The sequence below is a fragment of the Equus asinus genome, chromosome 2 (genome assembly GCF_041296235.1).
Source record: "Equus asinus isolate D_3611 breed Donkey chromosome 2, EquAss-T2T_v2, whole genome shotgun sequence".
In the NCBI taxonomy this organism is placed as follows: domain Eukaryota; kingdom Metazoa; phylum Chordata; class Mammalia; order Perissodactyla; family Equidae; genus Equus; species Equus asinus.
In genome coordinates, this window is record NC_091791.1 from 176,242,774 (window position 1) to 176,262,392 (window position 19,619).

Consider the following 19,619-nt stretch of genomic DNA (forward strand, 5'->3'; position numbering starts at 1 on the left):
ATATACATGCCTTCCACAACATTTCTGTCAGTCATAGACACATTATATACAGTTTATGCACAGTGGTATCTAAAATTGTTTTGTAATTCAAAATTCTGAAGTATATATAACTCCAAAGGTTTCAAATAAGAGAGATTGTGAACCTGTATTAGTTATTCTGTATATTCAATAAAATCATGGACATATAAGGATAATATAATGAAATTCTAAAAACAAAAATATATAGGTACATTACTTTATAAAACAGATTTATTTTTGAGAAGCAGTATAGTAATTAAAGCTTGGGTATTGAAACTAGACTACCTGGGTTTAAATCCTGGAGTTCTCATACTTACTTGTCATGTGACTTTAGGAAAGTTAGATAACCTCTCTGTACCCCAACTTGCCCATCTGAAAAATAGGGATAACAATAACAGCCACCTCATAAATGTTATGGGGATTAAATGAGTAATTTCATCTAAAGCACTTAGAATAATGTTTAATATGTAGTAAGTGCTCAGTAAACGGTGGTGGTGGTTACACCTTCTACCAAATTAATAGAGTCATTGAAATAAAATACTCTAAGCCAAACTGTGACTTTCTAAAGAGAAATTCCATAGTCATGGCAAAGTTCTATTTTTTTAATAGGAAACTGATGACTATAGATATTTTGATCCAAAAATGCTGCGGGGCAATGACAGGTAAGCAGCTCTTGTCTTATATAATTTGTTGTAGATTTCCCCACTCCCGCCAAGAGTGGAAATAATTTAGTTGCTTTTTTGTTATAAATCAATAATTGCTTATTAATAAAAATTGCAACTACGTAGAAAACTGGTAAGTAAACAGTATGTGTAATCTCATTACACTGGTAATTGTACTTAACACTGATAGTTGAGACAGGGGAGGGGAATTTGGATAAGGTGTATGTTTTTATTTATTTTTTTTTTAAGATTTTATTTTTTCTTTTTCTCCCCAAAGCCCCTGGTACATAGTTGTGTTTTTTTAGTTGTGGGTCCTTCTAGTTGTGGCATGTGGGATGCTGCCTCAGCATGGCTTGATGAGTGGTGCCATGTCCGCGCCCAGGATCTGAACCAGCAAAACCCTGGGCCGCCAAAGCGGAGCGCAGGAACTTAACCACTTGGCCACGGCGCTGGCCCCAGGTGTATGTTTTTAAATGAATATTCTTATTGGATCAAATGAAAAGATGGGAGCTTTATGTTGGCTACCAGTTGCTTTGTTGGTTTTGTTTTCTGTTTAACTGGTCCCTAAAATCCAAGCCCCTGGGAACCGTTGCTATAAATACTCCTTTACGGCAGTGAAACATTCTACAGATAATTTCTATATTTGATGACAAACATCGTGTGGTAATATGTTTATTTACTTTATTATGGATATTATTTTTCAAGATTTAATTCATAGTGTATGAAAAATAGCCTACAAGATACAGAGAAAGAATAGGCAGAACTGGGAGGGAGAAAGCCTTCTTGGAATGATTGTGTGTAGCATCAAAACGTGGGTGAAGCTGGTTTCTTCCCTAGACCTTATGTTTGGGATCTTCAGAACTTTGTGTTTGCTTTCTCCAAGTGTTCACATCTTTGTAGGTAGTCAGAACAGATCATCTAGTCACTTCATAGTTGACTATTAGATTGTTTTGTTAACTCAAAAGGTTATTCTCATTTCTGAACTTACCAGAAATACTGCTGAAGTTGCAAAGGAAGCTGCTGAGAGCAGCTGCAGCTGGCAAGAGAGAATTTGACAAAGAATAAATTATAGAAGAGCGAGAATGAGGAGTGACAACTAAGGGGTATTGGGCTTCTTTGGGGAGTGATAAAAATGTTCTGAAATTAGACAGTGCTGATGGTTGCACAGCTCTGTAAATACACTAAAACCACTGATGATACACTTTAAAGGGGGGTTTACAGCTCTTTTCCTGTCTGGATATTCTGCAGCTTACGTTTTTACCTTCTCTGTGTTTACATATGGCTAACAAGTAGATATATTTTGCTCCTTAGAAATTTTCCGAGGAATTCTTTTAATCCCACCTGTAGTTTATGCATGATAATGAGTAGGAATATTAGCATTGATAACACAGAGAAGGTCAGAGTTTCATTTTTAATAGACTCAACCTTTTCCTGAGCTATCTCATCACAATTAGATCTGGGTTATTAATAACTAGCAATACTGTGCTACTTAAGTCTCGCCTCTCCTCACCCCAGGTCTACTCTCAAAGGAACTTAAAGCACTCTAGTTGGAAGTTAAACACTAATGCGGCATTTCAGTCAGGTGGGCTTCTGGCCCCTTCTGAGGAATATTCAGACAGGCCATAGAAGTGAGGAAAGGATGATAGAACTGTGGAATCAGCCTCTGAACAATTAGGAGAGGTTATAATACCTGTCTGCTCTTGGCTGAGGTTTTCAAAAATTGCTTGTGAGGAAAACCTAAGTTGTCTTTGTACAGCCTATTTTAGCACTCAAATATATATATGACTTATAAAAGCTTGAAAAGCATTTCATTAAAAGAGTTCTTGGACACCAAGAAGTATTTTTAAAATATGTTATAAATATATAAATATGTAGTTAATATGTATGTGATATTAATATGTAATATCTGTAAGTGTTAAAAAAAGCTACAGCCAGGGGCTGGCCCCGTGGCCGAGTGGTTAAGTTCGCGCGCTCCGCTGCAGGCGGCCCAGTGTTTCCTTGGTTCGAGTCCTGGGCGCGGACATGGCACTGCTCGTCGGACCATGCTGAGGCAGGGTCCCACATGCCACAACTAGAAGAACCCACAACGAAGAATACACAACTATGTACCGGGGGGCTTTGGGGAGAAAAAGGAAAAAATAAAATCTTTAAAAAAAAAAAAAAAAAGCTACAGCCGAATGCAGATTCCTTTTCCCATCCCCCTTTTCTTCCCTAAATTGTTGATATGCTCCCCATATATGTGTTTACGTAGTTTTTTCACAAATATAGATACCCACAAACTATAATATGTTGAGCATGGTAAAAATTTCACATAATTTACCACTAAAGTTTATATATGTTATCAACTCATCTTATACCCAGATTTCCAGTCCTTGTGGGAGCTGCTGCTCAGTCGTTCTTTTTCCCTCTCAGTCTTCTCTAGAATTTTATTTTAAAGTGAACAGGTTTGCCCATTCCCTTTTAGACACTGAAACATGTAGCTCTTCTAGCTTTTTCCTCTGTATCCCAATTCACTGCCTGGCTTAGGAGGGTGATGGACCAAGAATTCTAAATACACATCTATTAGAGAGAGAGAGAGAGAGAGAGTGTGTGTGTGTGTTTCCCATGCCTTTTTTTTCCATAAGAAAAGTCTTGGGTGAAGTTTTTTATGATTTTTCTTTGTTACAGCTCAGTTCCAAGGAACAAAAATCCATTCCAAGAGGTAAGTTCAGTATAAAAATTCTCTGCCCCTAAAAAGGGAAGTTGAAAAGGTGGCCAGGCAGTCTTGAAGAGTAGCTTTGTCCTGAACGTGACTTTAGTATAATTACTGCATGGCAATCTTGATATATTCATTTCTGTGCACCTAAAATTCTTGAAAAGAAAAAATTCTTAGCAACTGTATTTTCCTGATTTATAAAGCTGCCTATGCTTAGAATAGTTTAAGCTTAAAAATAACTGACACAAAATTAAGTAATTCACAAAAAAAGTCTTTAAGATTGCAGTGAAAGTATTGTGTATGAAACTTTTTTCTAAAATGAGATTCCAAACCTTTGTGAAGATACTGTGACTACATTTTCATTTGAAATACAAAAAAGCTTCTCAATAAAAGTACATTAAAGAGCATGTACTAGAAATTATATAAATGCTAAGTTTTCTCTTTTTCCTACCTGCAATAAATAACCTCAAATTCAAAAATGCCTTTGGATTTGTTTGCTATTACTTGACTGAAGAATGAAGTTTACTTTCATCTAAATTGTTTCCGAAAAATCTCTACTTCATTTTACCACTCAACAGACATTAGAAATTTATAAATTTGTAGACTTTTTAGAAACAAATTTCGTTATAGTTGAAGTAGCATCAGAAGCTCAGGTTGTGACCTTTTGCTGGCTAGTATTTTCTTACCTATGTTATGGAATAGACCCCAGATTAAAAACCATGTTGCTTGAAAGTTAAAATACTATTTTAACTATTTCTTTCAACTTACCTACATTTTTTTCTGTTTGCATTTTTAGGCAATTGTTTTTGTGGTAGGAGGAGGCAACTACATTGAATATCAAAATCTTGTTGACTACATAAAGGTACATTTTGACCTCGTTATTCTTTTATCATTTGCTGTTTCATAGTTGTTCTGTGTCTTTAGAATCCTAGCTTTCTCTTGTGACTCTCCTGTTCTTACATAACTCCTTTTCCAGAGGTAAAATCCTGCAAATAGGGAAAAATGCCCATATGTTCATTGTTTTCCTATTCCTATCACATTTATTTCTGGCCTAAAATTATACTTGAACTGGAAAATAGTGTATCTTATTGATGTAATTAACGTACTTCGCAGCTGTATATCTTAATTTGACTTTAAATGTTTAGAGACTTCAAGTAAGCTCCTTTTCCAAAAAAGAATTCCTTGGTGAAATGACTTACTGACCCATTTGCCTGAATAATAAGCACTTTTCTCCCATCCTGTGTACTTAAATCAGCAATATACTTCTAACAAACTTAGAATGTCTGCTTTGTCAGCAAACAGGAGCTTTAGAGGTGGAGTGCTGTTGAGCTGTCAGCAGCAGGGAGTGACAGACAGCTCAGCAAAAGGATATGAAGGAAAGGGTGTTTAAAATATAGGGGCAAAAGAATTGGCGATCCTTAGAATGACATTTTGTAATCTCTATTTATCCACTTAACATTAAGTAATGCTCATTCCTTGTGTCCTGTGTTATGTAAGGCTTTAATATAAAGGTAGAGGTTTGGGTACGGCAGAAGGAAAAAAACAGGCAGAAGAGCTTCAAAACTACCAGACACAACTTTCGGGATCCTCTCTCAGTTGCACAGGACATGCTTCATCTTCAGATTGTGAACCACTGAGATCTAGGTAAGATACCTTGGTCTCAGGGGAGCATCCATCTTGTACTAGGAGGGTGTTTTTATACCCCTCCCTGGTCATGTAGCTAGAATCAGGCTGTGTGACCAGGTTTAAAAGCAGAAACCAAGAAAACGTAACTGCAAACCATCAATCTGTACAATTTCTATAAACAATGTTGACAGGCTAGTACAGGTTGTCCCCTGGTCTATCTGTGACCCTTGGACAGGGCTGTATTAATCACTAGTTGGTATGTTACATTCAGGTTTGGCCAACAATCAACAACATGACTGGTTCCAGGTGTTCCCAGGAATAAACACAGGCTTGCAATAGACCAGCTGAAATTAATCCCATATTTATACATTCCACACACCGCCATCCTTGTTAAGCTTAATTACACTTGTCAGCATTCTTTCTGCATCTTTTTTTTTTTTACATTTATAGAACAGAAAAACAAGAAGGATAAACACCAAAATACTAATCATTTGTATAGCATAGTTACTTCAGTGCAGGTATAACTTTAAAGAAACACGGCAGTTTACCAAATATTACAGTGCAAACTTGTTTTTAATCATGCGCAAGCTTGACTCTTACTCTTTCTACCACAGAAATTTCACAGAATTTTAATTTTGTGAAATGTATTAATAAATTGATTCAATGTGACAACTAATTGATTATTAACTAAATCTAGTTCTTTCTCTGATCAATCACTTTCATCAGAAGAACATCAGGGCTATCAGTGGTAGGTATGTAAACCCACCAAGTTATACTTTACTTGGTTTCAATTTACAAAGTATTTTTTTTACCTTGATTATTACCCTCCACCCACAAAAACATGGTTGTATAGGTAGGAGGGCACATGACACAATGACTACTCAGGCATGCAGCAGATATTTTATATGCCTATATCCAGGCACCTTTCTTAACATATCGTCACTTAGGTTAATATGACACCATGGTCTTTAGCTTTAGGTCTGTTGTTGAGCAAATTCTTTTGTATGCATTTGAGCAGCAACAGTATCCTAATTTTGCCTCCCCAAAGGGATCCTCTAGGATATGTAAAACCTGTAAAATGACAACCTGTAAAAGAAAAAGAAGCATTAGAATTATTCTAAGTGTTTATCCTCTAGATGTTATGAGCATCATCAAAACATATCACTTGGGTAACTGCAGATTAAATCCTCCTTGAACCTCTGGGGACCTGTCTTGGACCTTCAGCTTCAAGTAAAGGAGGCAATTTCTGCAGGGCTTATGGGTATCTGTAAATATAGCTAAGAGCGTTATTCTCTTGCTCTCAGCCTCTTACAAGGTACCAAGATCATGTTAGCTTTTCCTTTTTGTATTATTCACTTATTGACTCTCTTTGAGAGTCAAGACTTCTCCTTCTTTCCATTTGTCATTAATTTTTACCCAGAACTTGGCCCCTGGTTTAGGAGACCATCAGATTCAGCAAGACGACTGATCCATTGAGCTGGCAGCAGTATGAGACTGGCCACTGCTTTCTCCTTTGTCCATTCCCATTCATATGAAGTAGAGTGGATAAGTGTGAGCTTATGGCACTATCCTGTTTCTTGGTCAAGAAAGATGCAGAAGCCATTAATCCCAGTTTAGGCAGATGAAAAGAAGAAACAGCCCATTTCATCATTCTTCAGACAGATTTAGAGGCATTGTCTTGGTGTCCTGTTTGCAGCTGATCCTTTCCTCAGAACTTGCAAATATACTCTCTGTCCTTGTACTACAGGATCAGGCAGAGTAAGAGAAAAATTTTTAGAATTGTAGAAGAAATTTTTGTTGGCTCCTTTGTTATTACCCCACTTTCTCCCTCCCTTATCTTTCCTGCAGCATCTCAACAATCTGTCCATCATTGATTCCTCCCTTTAATTACATGCCTAATGTTTTAACACACATTCCATCATGAAAGCTATTATTTCTGTCTCTTATTGAAAAGAGATGTGCCCAAGTTAGAAAGGAGGTGTTTCAAATGTCTGTTTCCGTTTCCAGTCAGTCCACTATGTTGTGTCTGGTAAGACGTATGACAGGTCAATCTATGGCATGTGATACGTCTTAGCCCACTGTGACTGTACCTGCAGCAAAATGGGTTTTCTTCATCAAGTGAGAAATAAAAAGGGAGTCCACATTGAAACGGTTTCTGCTGTGGACTCTAATAGGGTTAAAAGTGTATCTTTCAGTCACCAGGTATACAAATCCAAATCCAAAATAAGTGTCTATTCTGGATAAAATCTATTGCTGTCCACCTGGAACCATAGGTAAAAGGCCAGTGTAATTCTGTGTGAATATGTTTTCATTTCTCTTAGGTGTATACCTAGGGGTAAAACTGTTGGGGCATCCTAACTCCGTCTTTAACCATTTGAGGAACTGCCAGACTGTTTTCCAAAGTGACTGCACTATTTTACATCCCCACCAGCAGTGTATGAGGATTCTGATTTCTCCACATCATCACCAACACTTGTTATCTGACTTTTTGATTCCAGCTATCGTACTAGGTATGAAGTAGTATCTCGTGGTTTTGATTTGCATTTTCCTGATGACTTATGATGTCTAGCATCTTTTCATGTGCTTATTGGCCATTTGTGTGTCTTTGGAGAAATGTCTATTCAGATCCTTTGCCCATTTTTTAATTGGGTTGTATTGAGTTCTTTGTATAATCTAGATACAAGTCTCTTATCAGATATATGATTTGCAAATATTTTCTCCCATTCCGTGGATTGTCTTTTCACTTTCTAAATGGTGACCTTTAAAGTACAAAAGATTTTTTTATTTTGGTAAAGTCCAATTTATCTGTTTTTTTTATTTTGTTGCTCATGCTTTTGGTGTCGTATCTAAGAATCCTTTGCCAAATTCAAGGTCATGAAGATTTACCCCTATGTTTTCTTCTAATGATTTTATAGTTTTTCCTCTTACATTTAGGTCTTTGATCCATTTTGAGTTAATTTTTGAATATAGTATGAAGTAAGGTCTAGCTTCATTCTTTTGCATGTGGCTATCTTGGTTGTCCCAGCACCATTTATTGAAAAGACTGTTTTTTCCCCCATTGAATGGTCTTGGCAGCCTTGTTGAAAATCAGTTGACCATACATGTGTGGGTTTATTTCTGGACTCTCAGTTCTATTCCGTTGATCTATAGGTCTGTCCTTGAGCCTGTACTACACTGTGTTGATTACCATTGCTTCATAGTAAGTTTTGAAATCAGGACATGTGAGTCCGCCTTCTTTATCCTTCTTTTTCAAGATTGTTTTAGATTTTCTGGGTCCCTTGCAATTCTGTACGAATTTGAGAATTATCTTGTCAGTGTCAGTTGGGATTCTGACAGGCATTGTGCTGAATCTGTAAATCAGTTTTCAGGAGTATTTTCATCTTAATAATGTTAAGTCTTCTGATCCATGATATGGGATGTTTTCCATTTATTTAGATCTTCTTTAATTTATGTCAACAATTTTGTTGTTGTTTTGTCATTTCTGTTGGGTTTTTTGTTTTCAGAGAATAATCTTTGCACTTCTTTCATTAAAATTATTCCTATGTATTTTTTATGCTATTGTGAAATTGAATTGTTTTCTTAGTTTCATTTTTCGATTGTTCAGTGCAAGTGTATAGAAATCCATATAATTTTTGTATATTGATCTTGTATCTTGCAACCCTGTTGAATTCATTTATTAGTTCTAATGGGTTTTTTAGTGGATTTTTAAGATTTTCTATATTATAAGATCACATTATCTGAATAGAGTTAGTTTCACTTTTTAACCTACCTGGAATGTTTTCCTTCTTTTTCTTCCCTAACTGCCTGAGCTAGAATCTCCAACACAATGTTGAAGAGAAGAGTCAAAAGCAGATGTCCTTATATTCTTCCTGATTTTAGGGGCAAAGCATCCAGTCTTTCACCATTAAGTATGATGTTGGCTATGGGTTTAGAGCCATTAAATTTTTAGTAGCTACTAAGCCACCCAGTTTAATTGTCCTGAGAGTTCTTTTTTTATAATCCCATTTGGCTTTATTGTTTTCTTTGTTGTGAATAATCCTAATCTTTTTCCTATCACTGAGCCCCATTGAGGAGAAACTGAGCTAGTAGGTCTGACAGCTGCCTCATGACATTAGAAACCCATGTCAATACAACCTTATAGTATGAAACAAAACATGGCTGTGCCTGCAAGAATCTTGTGATTAAGACTTATCTAGTGTGGCCCCATGGCCCTTGATTTATGCCAGTTCACAACACAGTGGGCAAGTACAGTTTTCCTTGGAAAGACAAAGAAAATACTACAGTAATTCTAACTGATTTGTTTAATGTAACTGCTATTTCGTATAATATGGATATATTTCATAAAATTAATTAAACTATATTAACTATAATTAAACTATATTACAAAACTATAGTAATTAAAACAGGATGGTGTTGGCATAAAAACAGACACATGGATCAGTGGAACAGAATAGAGAGTCCAGAAGTAAACCCACACACATATGGTCAATTAATTTACAACAAAGTTGCCAACAATATACAATGGAGAAAGGGCAGTCTCTTCAATAAATGTTATTGGGAAAACTGGACAGCCACATGCAAAAAATGAAATTCAACCACTATCTTATACCATACACAAAAATTAACTCAAAATGGATTAAAGACCTGAATGTAAGACCTGAAACTGTAAAACTCCTAGAAGAAAACATAAGCATAAGCTCCTTGACATCGATCTTGGTGATGATTTTTTGATTCTGGCACTAGAAGCAAAAATAAATAAGTGGGACTATATCATACTAAAACCCTCTGCACAGCAAAGGAAACCATCAAGAAAATGAAAAGGCAACCTGCTGAGTGGGAGAAAATATTTGCAAATCATGTATCTGATAAGTGGCTAGTATCCACAGTATATCAAGAACTCGTAAAACTCAATAGCAAAAAACCAATCTGATTAAAAAATGGGCAGAAGATCTGAATAGACATCTTTCCAAAGAAGATATGGCCAACAGGTATGTAAAAAAGATGCTCAACGTCATTAATTGTCAGGGAAATGCAAATCAAAACTACAGTGAGACACCACCTCACACCTGTTAGAATGGAAAACAGTTCGGAGCTTCCTCAGAAAGTTAAAAATAGAACTACCATATGAACTGGCAGTTCCACTTCCAGGTATTTATCTGAAGAAAATGAAAACACTAACTCGAAAAGATATATGCACCCCATGTTCCTCGCAGTACTACTTACAATAGCCAAGATATGGAAACAACCTGAGTGTCCATTGATGGATGAATGGATAAAAAAATTTTGAGATATAGATAGATATATAGGTAGGTAGATAGGAATATTATTCAGCCATAAATAAGAGTGAAATCTTGGTATTTGCAACAACATGAATGCACCTCAAAAGCATTATCCTAAGTGAAATAAGTCAGACAGAGAAAGACAAATACCATATAATCTCTCTTATATGTGAAATATGAAAAGAAAACAAAAACAAAAAACAAGCTCATAGGTACAGAGAACAGATTAGATTGGTGGTTGCCAGAGGCAGAGGGGGTAGGGGGAGGGAAAAATGGGTGAAAGGGGTCAAAAGGAAAAAAGAAAAAAATCCAGTGTACTCTTAGGCTAAGATTCAACTTTCAAAAAAATAAGTGAGTTCCATTTTGGTGAATAGAATACAGTGAATCAGATGAATTGAGTCCATTCCAGGTTCAAAAGCAATAATCTCTCCAGAAATCACAAAGTAGTCATCACCACATTGACACTGCATAACACGTTTTACAGGTGAACATCATTGTCAGATGTACAAAAGACTCCTGGAAGCCACATTAGTTCTTTTGGGTCACTCAGAAACATCCAATGAACTACCAGAAGTAATAATTAAGAGGAAAATATTACTAAAAAAAAATTGCTGCAGTTGGTACATAGAAGACCCTGGCTTTGTCATAACAATGTGTGTCTAAAAGATGCAATACGTAAACAATACTCTAGTGGCCTCAGAGAATGAATGTGCTTCACAATGGCTTTCACATCTCTGAAATGAAGATGTCCCTGTCCTTGCACGTGAGACATACTGGAGAACAATTGCACAGAGGTTGACGTTTTAAACATACTGGTAGAGCCAGCTAGAAATGAAACCCAAAGTCAATGCTTTGTCCTATAAATAACCTCTTCTTCGCTTGTCTAATTTTGAGAGTATACATTTACCTGTTTAGCTATATTTATTAAAGCAAGGCAAAAGTATAGCTTAGAAATTTATAAAATCTGATTCATCCTCCAATAACATATTACCAGAGATTTTGAAGTTGTAGAGAGAGATACATTTCCAAAAGAAATCACAGTTCAAACTCTTGAGGGTGTCTGAGAACTCGGGCATTTTCATAGGTGCTCTGAAGAAATATTTAAGGCACACAATAGGTTTTGAATATGTGTTTAAGTAGCCTTTTATTTCTCCTTATAGTTATAGAAATAATATGCACTGATATCCCAAAGCAACTTGGGAGTAAAAATGCTGACCCCCAGAAGAAAAAAATTTGATAATATCAGTGACCAAATATATTGGGAATTTGACTTAAAGCCACCACAAGTTGTTCTTTTGATGGAAGGTGATTGGCTAGAGAATGAAATAGATTTAGTTAATAATTGTTACATTGAATCAAGGTATTGGTACATTTCATAAAGTTCAGTTTTTAATGGAAAGAGGAAGTATCAAGTTTGTGCATAATTAAGAATAAGTTTACACTGGAATATTGGTAAACTGCAATGTTAAAAATTAAACCTATACCTCATTAGATGATACAAAAGATTAGTATTTTGGTGTTTACCCTTGTTTTTGTGTTCTATAAATGCTGGAAAAGATACAAAAAGCAAAATAATGACAAGTGATTAGCATTAAGAAAGCTTGATCAAGGTTTGGGGCGCTGGGGAGTGTGGACTGTTTAAGAACGAGATTAATCTCAGCTAGTTTATTGCAATCCTCTGCTTATCTCTAGGAACACTGGGAGCCGTGGTGCTGATGTTTGGCCACCCTTGAATAAGATGTACTAACTAGTGATTAATATAGTCTTGTGCTAGGGTCCAAAATAGACTAGGGGGCAACTTACATTAGCTTGTCAGCATTGTTTAATAGGAAATGTAAAGATTGATGGTTTGCACCTGGTTTCTGGCATGTTTTCTTGTTTCTGCTTTTGATCCTGGTCACGCAGCCTGATTTTGGCTATGTGATCAGAAAGGTATAGTAGACCCCTCCTTAGACAAGACTGGGGCTCCCCTAAGACCAGGGTATTTCCACTGTGTCTTAGTGGTTCACAGTTGAAAATGAAGTGTGTCCTGTGCTACTGAGATAGGACCTGGGAGCTGCACCTAGAAGTTTTGGACCCCTCTAATGTTTCCCTATGCTTTCTTCATCCTTCTGTGCTGTGACTGCTACCTTTATGAGTGCCTTATTTGAGAATATCCTCTGTAGCCTCAGGAATCCCAGTTATATGAACCTGCATAATTGCTGCATGTACCATCTCATTTTGGAAAAATGTAAGGTGTGACTGTTTTATTTGTTCTCAGAGACGGCCACCTTGCACGTTTATTCAATGATGTTTATTCAGCTTATGTATCACAGAGAAATGTCCTTCTCTTGTACTACAAAGCCATATTTCTTTTGTCCCTTGATGAATTATCACGTTCACTTTGTTCTGAAGTAAACTTTTTGCATTTCAGAAGTCGTATGAATTTACCTTCAAGTTCACGATACATATAAGAATTTCAGCATTAAGGACGTACCAAATTCTCCAGTAGAAAACTTTTGACTGCTGTAATTGGGTTCCAATGGTCTGTCAAAATTAGGAATGAAATTCATAAGGAGTTACAAAATGGAATGGGATATGGTAACATATAAATACTGTATTGCACCCGTGAGACTGAAATGCCAATCCATGCTGCTTGCATCATAGCCTACTTTCAGCATAACAAAACTCTGCGGATGTTTTCTTAAGTAGTACAGGTCCTATACTGGCCTCTCATTTTATAGATAATAGTTGCTCCTGTGAAATGTGGCAGTCATCAGATTCCTTCTATTTTCAGTGTGAATGGCACCAGCAGTGTACCATAATACATTTTTTTAATACTATGCCTATTTCACCACTTTATTCCATGCAATTTTAGGATAGACGTCTGTACACTAAAATCCAACACCCACACTAAAAGGAAAAAAAAACCTTTCAGAATAATGAAGGTCTCACTAGGTTTAATCCCTCTTCCTGGGAATATTGAAACTATTACCTGTTACTTGTTTGTATCTGAGTTCTATCTCTGACTTTTACAGGGGAAACAAGGTAAACACATTTTATATGGCTGCAGTGAACTTTTTAATGCTACACAGTTCATAAAACAGGTAAAGTGTGTCTTTCATTTGCTTCTGTTGACATACCCTAAATTGCTGTAGGTATTTTTCAAAAGAAAGCAAGAGAATCATTATATTCGTCCAAATGAGCTGAAACCAAAAGCCGTAGAGATATGAGAATGTAAGGTTTTGCCATGGACAAGTATGAAGAAAACTGATAAGTAACATTATTTCCATATCCCAAATCTATGAAAAGATAAATTCAGAAAATTTAAAATTGGAGTAGTGTACTCAATTAGGCAAAATTCAGTTCAGCGTTTCCTTATATATTATCCACATTTTTGACTTTCCCAGCATATCACAAATTGGGCCGAGAAATTACGTAACTTTCTTGGGGGGTAGTATGTGCTCAGTGGATAAAATGGAATTATGTTCACCTTGAAAGTTAATGACAGCAGTAGCTGAGGAATACAGACTCCATACGTTCTTTTCGTATTGTTCCCACTGATGTTCTCAGTGATTCTAATGACCTTATCTTTTTTAAGCTTTAACTACCTGGGATGCTCAGTAGGGTGATCAATAAATGTCCACTCTCCTTTGCCTTGGCTGCCACAAAAATCATAACTGCACCCTGTACTCATTTCTAGCAAGTGTTCCCAGCGTCATTTTCCAGCACAACTCTTTTCACTCCCATTATGTGGTTCCTGTATTTTTAACCTTAATGTAGTGCCCAGTAGTATTACGAGAATTTCAAACATACATAAAAACTGAAGAGAATTTTCATGAACACATATACACTCCCTGTGAACATTTTACTATATTTGCTTTATAAGATACCTACCCATCTATCCACTCTTCATTCTTTTCATTGCTCCAGCTTAATTTATTAATTTCAAAGTAAGTTATAGATATCAGTACACTTCCCCCTTAATACTTCAGTGCCAGTGTCATTACCTAGAGTTCATTGTTTATTGAATTTTGTTTTGTTTTTTGAACCCTGTGGAGCGAAAATTTACCATAGTGGAATGCTCACATCTCAAGTGTACATTCCTGAGTTTTGCCAGATGTGTTTGCCTGAGTAACTCAGACCACTATTAGGATGGAGAACTACCACACCACAAAGTTCCCTTACAGCCTCTCCCAGCCAGGCCTTGCCCCTAGTTAATCCTGCCCCAAAACACCATCTGGGTATTTCTCTACCGCAGATTAGTGTTGCCTGTTCTAGAACATCATATAAGTGGAGTCTTTTCTCTTGTTTAGGTTAACTAGAGGATTCTCAATTTTGTTAATCTTTTTAATGTTACTTTTCTCTATTGTTTGTTTTCTATTCATTGGTTTCTACTCTTTATTATTTCCTTTGCTCTGATTACTTTGTGTTTACTTTGTTATTTTCGTAGCTTCTGAAGTTGGAATATTATTATTGACTTTAGTTTTTCTTTTCTAAAATAAGGATTTAAAGCCATAAAATTAAAACTCTTAGCAAACACTGCATTCCACAAATACTGATGTTTTCATTATCATTGTTTGAAATATTTTCAATTTTCATGGTGGTTTATCCTTTAGCCCATGTATAATTTAGAGATCTGTTGTTGTTTTCAAGTATTTCTGTGTTTTCTCTATATCTCATTCGTACTGTTTCCAATTTAATTTCTTTGTGGTCAAAGAACATTCTCCACGTAACTCCATTGTGTCAAAGTTTATTTAAATTCCTTTTATGGCCCAACATATGGTCTGTCTTGCTGTGTACTCCACATGCACTTAAAAAAAGAACATGCCTTCTGCAGAAGTTGAAGGAAAAGTTCTATAAATGTCAGTTTGCTCAAGGCAGTTGACAGCATTTTACTCAGATCCTCTATGTCTTTGTTGATTTTTTTTTTTGTCTAGTTCTGTCAGCTACTGAGAGAATGGTATTAAAATCTCCAACTATCATTATTTGAATTGTCTCTTTCTCCCTTTAGTTCTGTCAGTTTCTGTTTATTGTATTTTGAAGCTCTGTTATTAGGTACATATAGATTTATGATTGTTGTAACTTCTTGATGAATGGACCCTTTTATCATTATGCAGTATTCCTCTCCATATCTGGTATTGCTTTTTGTCTTGAAGTCTGCTTTATCTGATATTTATATAGCCACTCTAGTCTTATGCTTACAGTTGACATGTTAAAACTTTTACTTTCAACTTGCCCATGAATTTATATTTAAAGTATATATCTTATAGGTAGCATATAGTTGGATTTTTTTAAACCATTCTGACAATGTCTGCCTTTTAATTAGAGTTTTTATTCTATTAACATCTAATGTAATTATTGATATGACTAGATTTAGGTCTCCTGTTTTATTATTTGCTTTCTATTAGTCTCCTTATGTGGCATTCCTCTGTTCCTCCTTTCCTGCCTTCTTTTGTATCATTTGAACACTTCTTAGAATTCCATTTTAATTCATCCACAGTTTTTTTTTTAGCTGTATCTCTAGTTATTAATTTGGTGATTGCTCTAGAGATCATGATATATACATCTTTAACTGTTCATAGACAGTTATTAACTGTTAACATTGTGCCATTTGCATTAAATGTAGATACCTTGCAACATATAAACCTATGCCCTCAGCATTTATGCTGTGATTGTCATATATTTTACATCTGCAAACATCTTTAACTTCACATGACGGTGGACAGTGTTTATCATTTGTGCTTCAATCATATGTATCATAAAGAAATAAGTTGTTTGCATTTACATAGATATGATTTCCAATGCTCTTCACCCTTCTAGATTCTAATTTCCATCTGTTGACTGAAAAAATTCTTGTAGCATTCATTGTAGCTCACATATGCTAGCAGTGAGTTCTGTTTTCTTTTTTCTTTTTTTTTTTTTTTTGAGGAAAGCTGGCCCTGAGCTAACATCTGTGCCCATCTTCCTCTACTTTTTATATGTGAGATGCCTGCCACAGCATGGCTTGACAAGCAGTGTGTAGGGGTCCAAACCAGTGAACCCCGGGCCACCAAAGCAGAACATGCGAACTTAACCACTGTGCCACCGGGCTGGCCCCTCTCAGTTTTCTTTTTTATTATAATGTTTTTATTTCACCTTTATTTTTAAATGATATTTTTGCTGGATATAGACTTCTGGATTGACAGTTTTTCAATACTGTAAAGATGTTATTCCACTATCTTCTGTCCTCCATTGTTTCTGATAGGAAGTCAGCAGTCATTCAAATCGAAGTAACTTTTTATGTGACATGTAATTTCTCTCTGGCTGCTTCCAAGGTTTTCAGCAATTTAATTATGATGTATCTGTTTGTGACTTTTTGTGTATTTGTCTTGTTTGGGGACCACTAAGCTTCCTGAATCTATAAATTTATACCTTCACCAGACTTAGGGAATTTTCAGCAGTTATTTCTTCAAATATTTTTATGCCAAATTTTCTCTCTCCTTTCCTTTTGGGACTCCATTTCCAACCTTTTATATTTCCCAAAGATCCATGAGGATTCTGTTCTTCAGAGTGTACAAGTTGCTCTGTATTCAGATTCACTAAGTCTTTCCTCTGTTGCCTCCATTCTACTGGAATAGTGTTGTATTTTCTAGTTCTAGAACTTTCATTTGGTTTTTATGATAAAGTTTCTATTTCTCTGCTGGGATTGCTTTTCTTTTATTCATTGTGAGCATATTTTCCTTTATTTCATTGAGTATAATTGTCATCACTACCTTTAAAAGCTTATCTACTATTTACAACACAACACATGGATCATATCACTCCCCATTGTCTTTCCCCCTAGAGAATGGGTCACATTGTCCTGTTTCTTCATGTATTGACTAATTTTTTATTGTATCCTTAACATTGTGAGTGTTATGTTTTGGAGACCAAATTCTGTTTCTCTAAAAAGTGTTTATTTGGGGTTTTAGCAGGCAGTGAACTTTTTTGGACTCAGACTTCAAACTCTGCCTCTTGGGCTGCAGCTAAATCCCACTTATGAGTCTCTCATTCATGAGTGGTTCAGGGTTTCACCATAGGTTTAGGAAGAGTCTCTGCAGAGAATTTAGGGCTCCCTCACTCTGGTTCTCTCCTTTCCAGGATTTCCCCCTAACTTTCCAGGGGTTTTAGTTAATCTAATCTCTCTCCTCTGGTTCTTCAGGCCAGAAAGACTGCAGGTTTTCTATCAGGGTTTTAGCAGCCCTGTGTAGCACCGACTGTGGTCTGCCTCCAGGCTAGGAGCCTCAGAACCAGCAAACTTAGTCAGTGCTGTTCCCTCCTTCCAGGTGTCAACTCTCTTCCAGAACCTGCCTGCTTTCGGTTGCTCTCCATTCCCTCCAGATAGTTGGTGTTTGTCTTTGTTTAAAGTTTATAATTGCTGTCTCTGGGAGAATTGGGTCAGTAGGAGTTTACCCAGCCTTCCAGAATTGAAAACCTTTTCTTTTCCTTTTAATCTTTTGGAAATATAAAATTAAAATATATGAGAATCAAATTGTTAGCAGTGAAGTCACACGTGACATTTTTCTTTACATTTTCATACTGAATTAATTTCTTTATTCTCAGTTTTTGTTTTCCATTTGTTGAATTTGCACCTATAGTGTTTATACATTTTTTTGCAATGACAATGTTTATTACTCTTCAGTTTTAAAATATGTGTAAATGCTGAACATTTGAGTTAGTGGTGAGCATTGAAAATTTATTATTATTATTCTAGGAATGCAGTAAATGGAATAAGCCTAAATTTTACCATGCTGAAAGTATGCATTTTTAAGGTGTTTACAAATATAGTTGAATGCATAGGCTTCTTTTGTGATTTTTAAAAAAAAGTTATATGTATGATTTTATGTGGTTTTTTTGTTTTGTTTTAGCTGTCACAACTTGGACAAAAATGACACAGAAGGACCTTAATATGAGAATCTGCTTGGAACTTGGATAAATGTAAAAGGAAAAATCAAAAGACCCCCATGTTTCCTTCTCCATATCAATGTCCTAACAGTGAAACTTAGAGTTATTTGTTAATTTTTAAAGAAATTCTATACTTAATATAATGTGTACTGATTAAAAGAATAAAACATTTCAGAAATAAATTTTTAACATTGTACATTCTCTCTCCTGTTATGTTTGACAAATGAGAAAGAAAGTGCTTTGGAAGGAAGGAAAGCTCTGTCTGAATATAATGTTCAATTATTAATTATAATAACTCATCTGTATGTTTAAGAATACATGTTACTTGACTGGTTCATGGATCTCCTACTCGTATGCATTTTAATTGTGAAATTACCTTCCCCTAGTTCATTGGTTTCCCATGTTGCCTCTAGATTTTAAGTGGAGATTTTAAAGCCACTTTAAGGTCTCTTCTCCTTCTGGCACACATGTGTACATTTTATCACATAAAATCCCCGCTTACTTTATATAATGGCAACAGTCAAACACTAACAACATCTAGAATGGACAGATACAAAACATTTGTCCCATAAAATTCTAAATAATAGGGAAAAGTGTTAAGTTTGTTTCCAACCTTCCTAGTTTTCAGCACCAAGAAGGAGTAGCGATCAATCATATAAATCAAGGCAGTTGAGAGAAAACTATTGCTATCCTAAAGGCCCAGAAGCTTTTCCTCCTGAAGAGGAATCTGTAATGTTACAGACAACATCCTGACAGTAGGTACAAGATTCACAGGACTGTTTCTTTCTGCACCTCCACCCTACCATGAGTCAGTGCTATCGTAGCAAAGCACAGGTCAAGAAAAATAATAATAGTTGAGTAGTGATCAGCTAATCTGACTTAGTCCTAGGATAAAATTTAAAATATGTTTGGGTGCTATAACAAATTGCCATAGACCAAGTGGCTTAAACAACTCACATAGATTTCTCACAATTCTGGAGGCTGGGAAGTCTATGACCAAGGTGTTGACAGATGCAGCGTCTAGTGGGGGCCTACTTCCTGGTTTGCAGACAGCCATCTTCTCGTATCTTCACATGGTGGACAGTAGAGAGAGCCTTAGTCTCTTATCCCGTATCAGGACACTAATCCCATCATGGGGCTCCACCCCCATAATGGCTCCCAAAGGCCCCACCTCCAACGCCACCACACTGGGGATGAGGGCTTCAACACAGGACTCTGGGGTGGGAGGACACACATTCAGTCCTTAGTACCACATCATCTGTCAAAGGGATCAAAGTGATTCATGCTCAGGGCTTAAGGAGAGACCGTGATGTGGAGAAACCAGGCTAATCGAGGTGCTAAGATACAGAGGAGATAAAGCATTGTCCCCATTTCCTCAACTATTTAATGTTTATGATACCCTGTGTGTAAAAACAGAAAAAAGAGTATATACAC

At 36.1% G+C, this 19,619-nt stretch overlaps 1 protein-coding gene and 1 long non-coding RNA gene across 5 annotated transcripts in view; one reads left to right on the top strand and one right to left on the bottom strand.

Moving 5' to 3' along the window:
- SCFD1 (sec1 family domain containing 1) overlaps positions 1-18,381 on the top strand; it is a 100,095-nt gene extending 81,714 nt beyond the window's left edge. The window contains exons 21-25 of one of the 2 annotated variants that reach the window (XM_014857499.3): positions 628-680; positions 3,348-3,381; positions 4,172-4,237; positions 13,298-13,366; positions 18,149-18,381. In XM_014857499.3, coding sequence (XP_014712985.1) covers positions 628-680; positions 3,348-3,381; positions 4,172-4,237; positions 13,298-13,366; positions 18,149-18,172 — 246 coding nt within the window. In that variant the 3' untranslated portion in view covers positions 18,173-18,381. The remainder of the gene's footprint in view (positions 1-627; positions 681-3,347; positions 3,382-4,171; positions 4,238-13,297; positions 13,367-18,148) is intronic. The other variant, XM_044765436.2, reaches the window with a different exon arrangement.
- The window catches only part of LOC139044550 (uncharacterized), a 106,376-nt gene continuing 92,198 nt past the window's right edge, over positions 5,442-19,619 (bottom strand). Inside the window, exon 5 of one of the 3 annotated variants that reach the window (XR_011501538.1) lies at positions 5,442-6,087. This is a non-coding gene — a long non-coding RNA (uncharacterized lncRNA). Of the gene's footprint in view, positions 6,088-12,564; positions 12,807-19,619 lie in introns of those variants that run through there. The other 2 variants (XR_011501540.1, XR_011501539.1) reach the window with 2 other exon arrangements.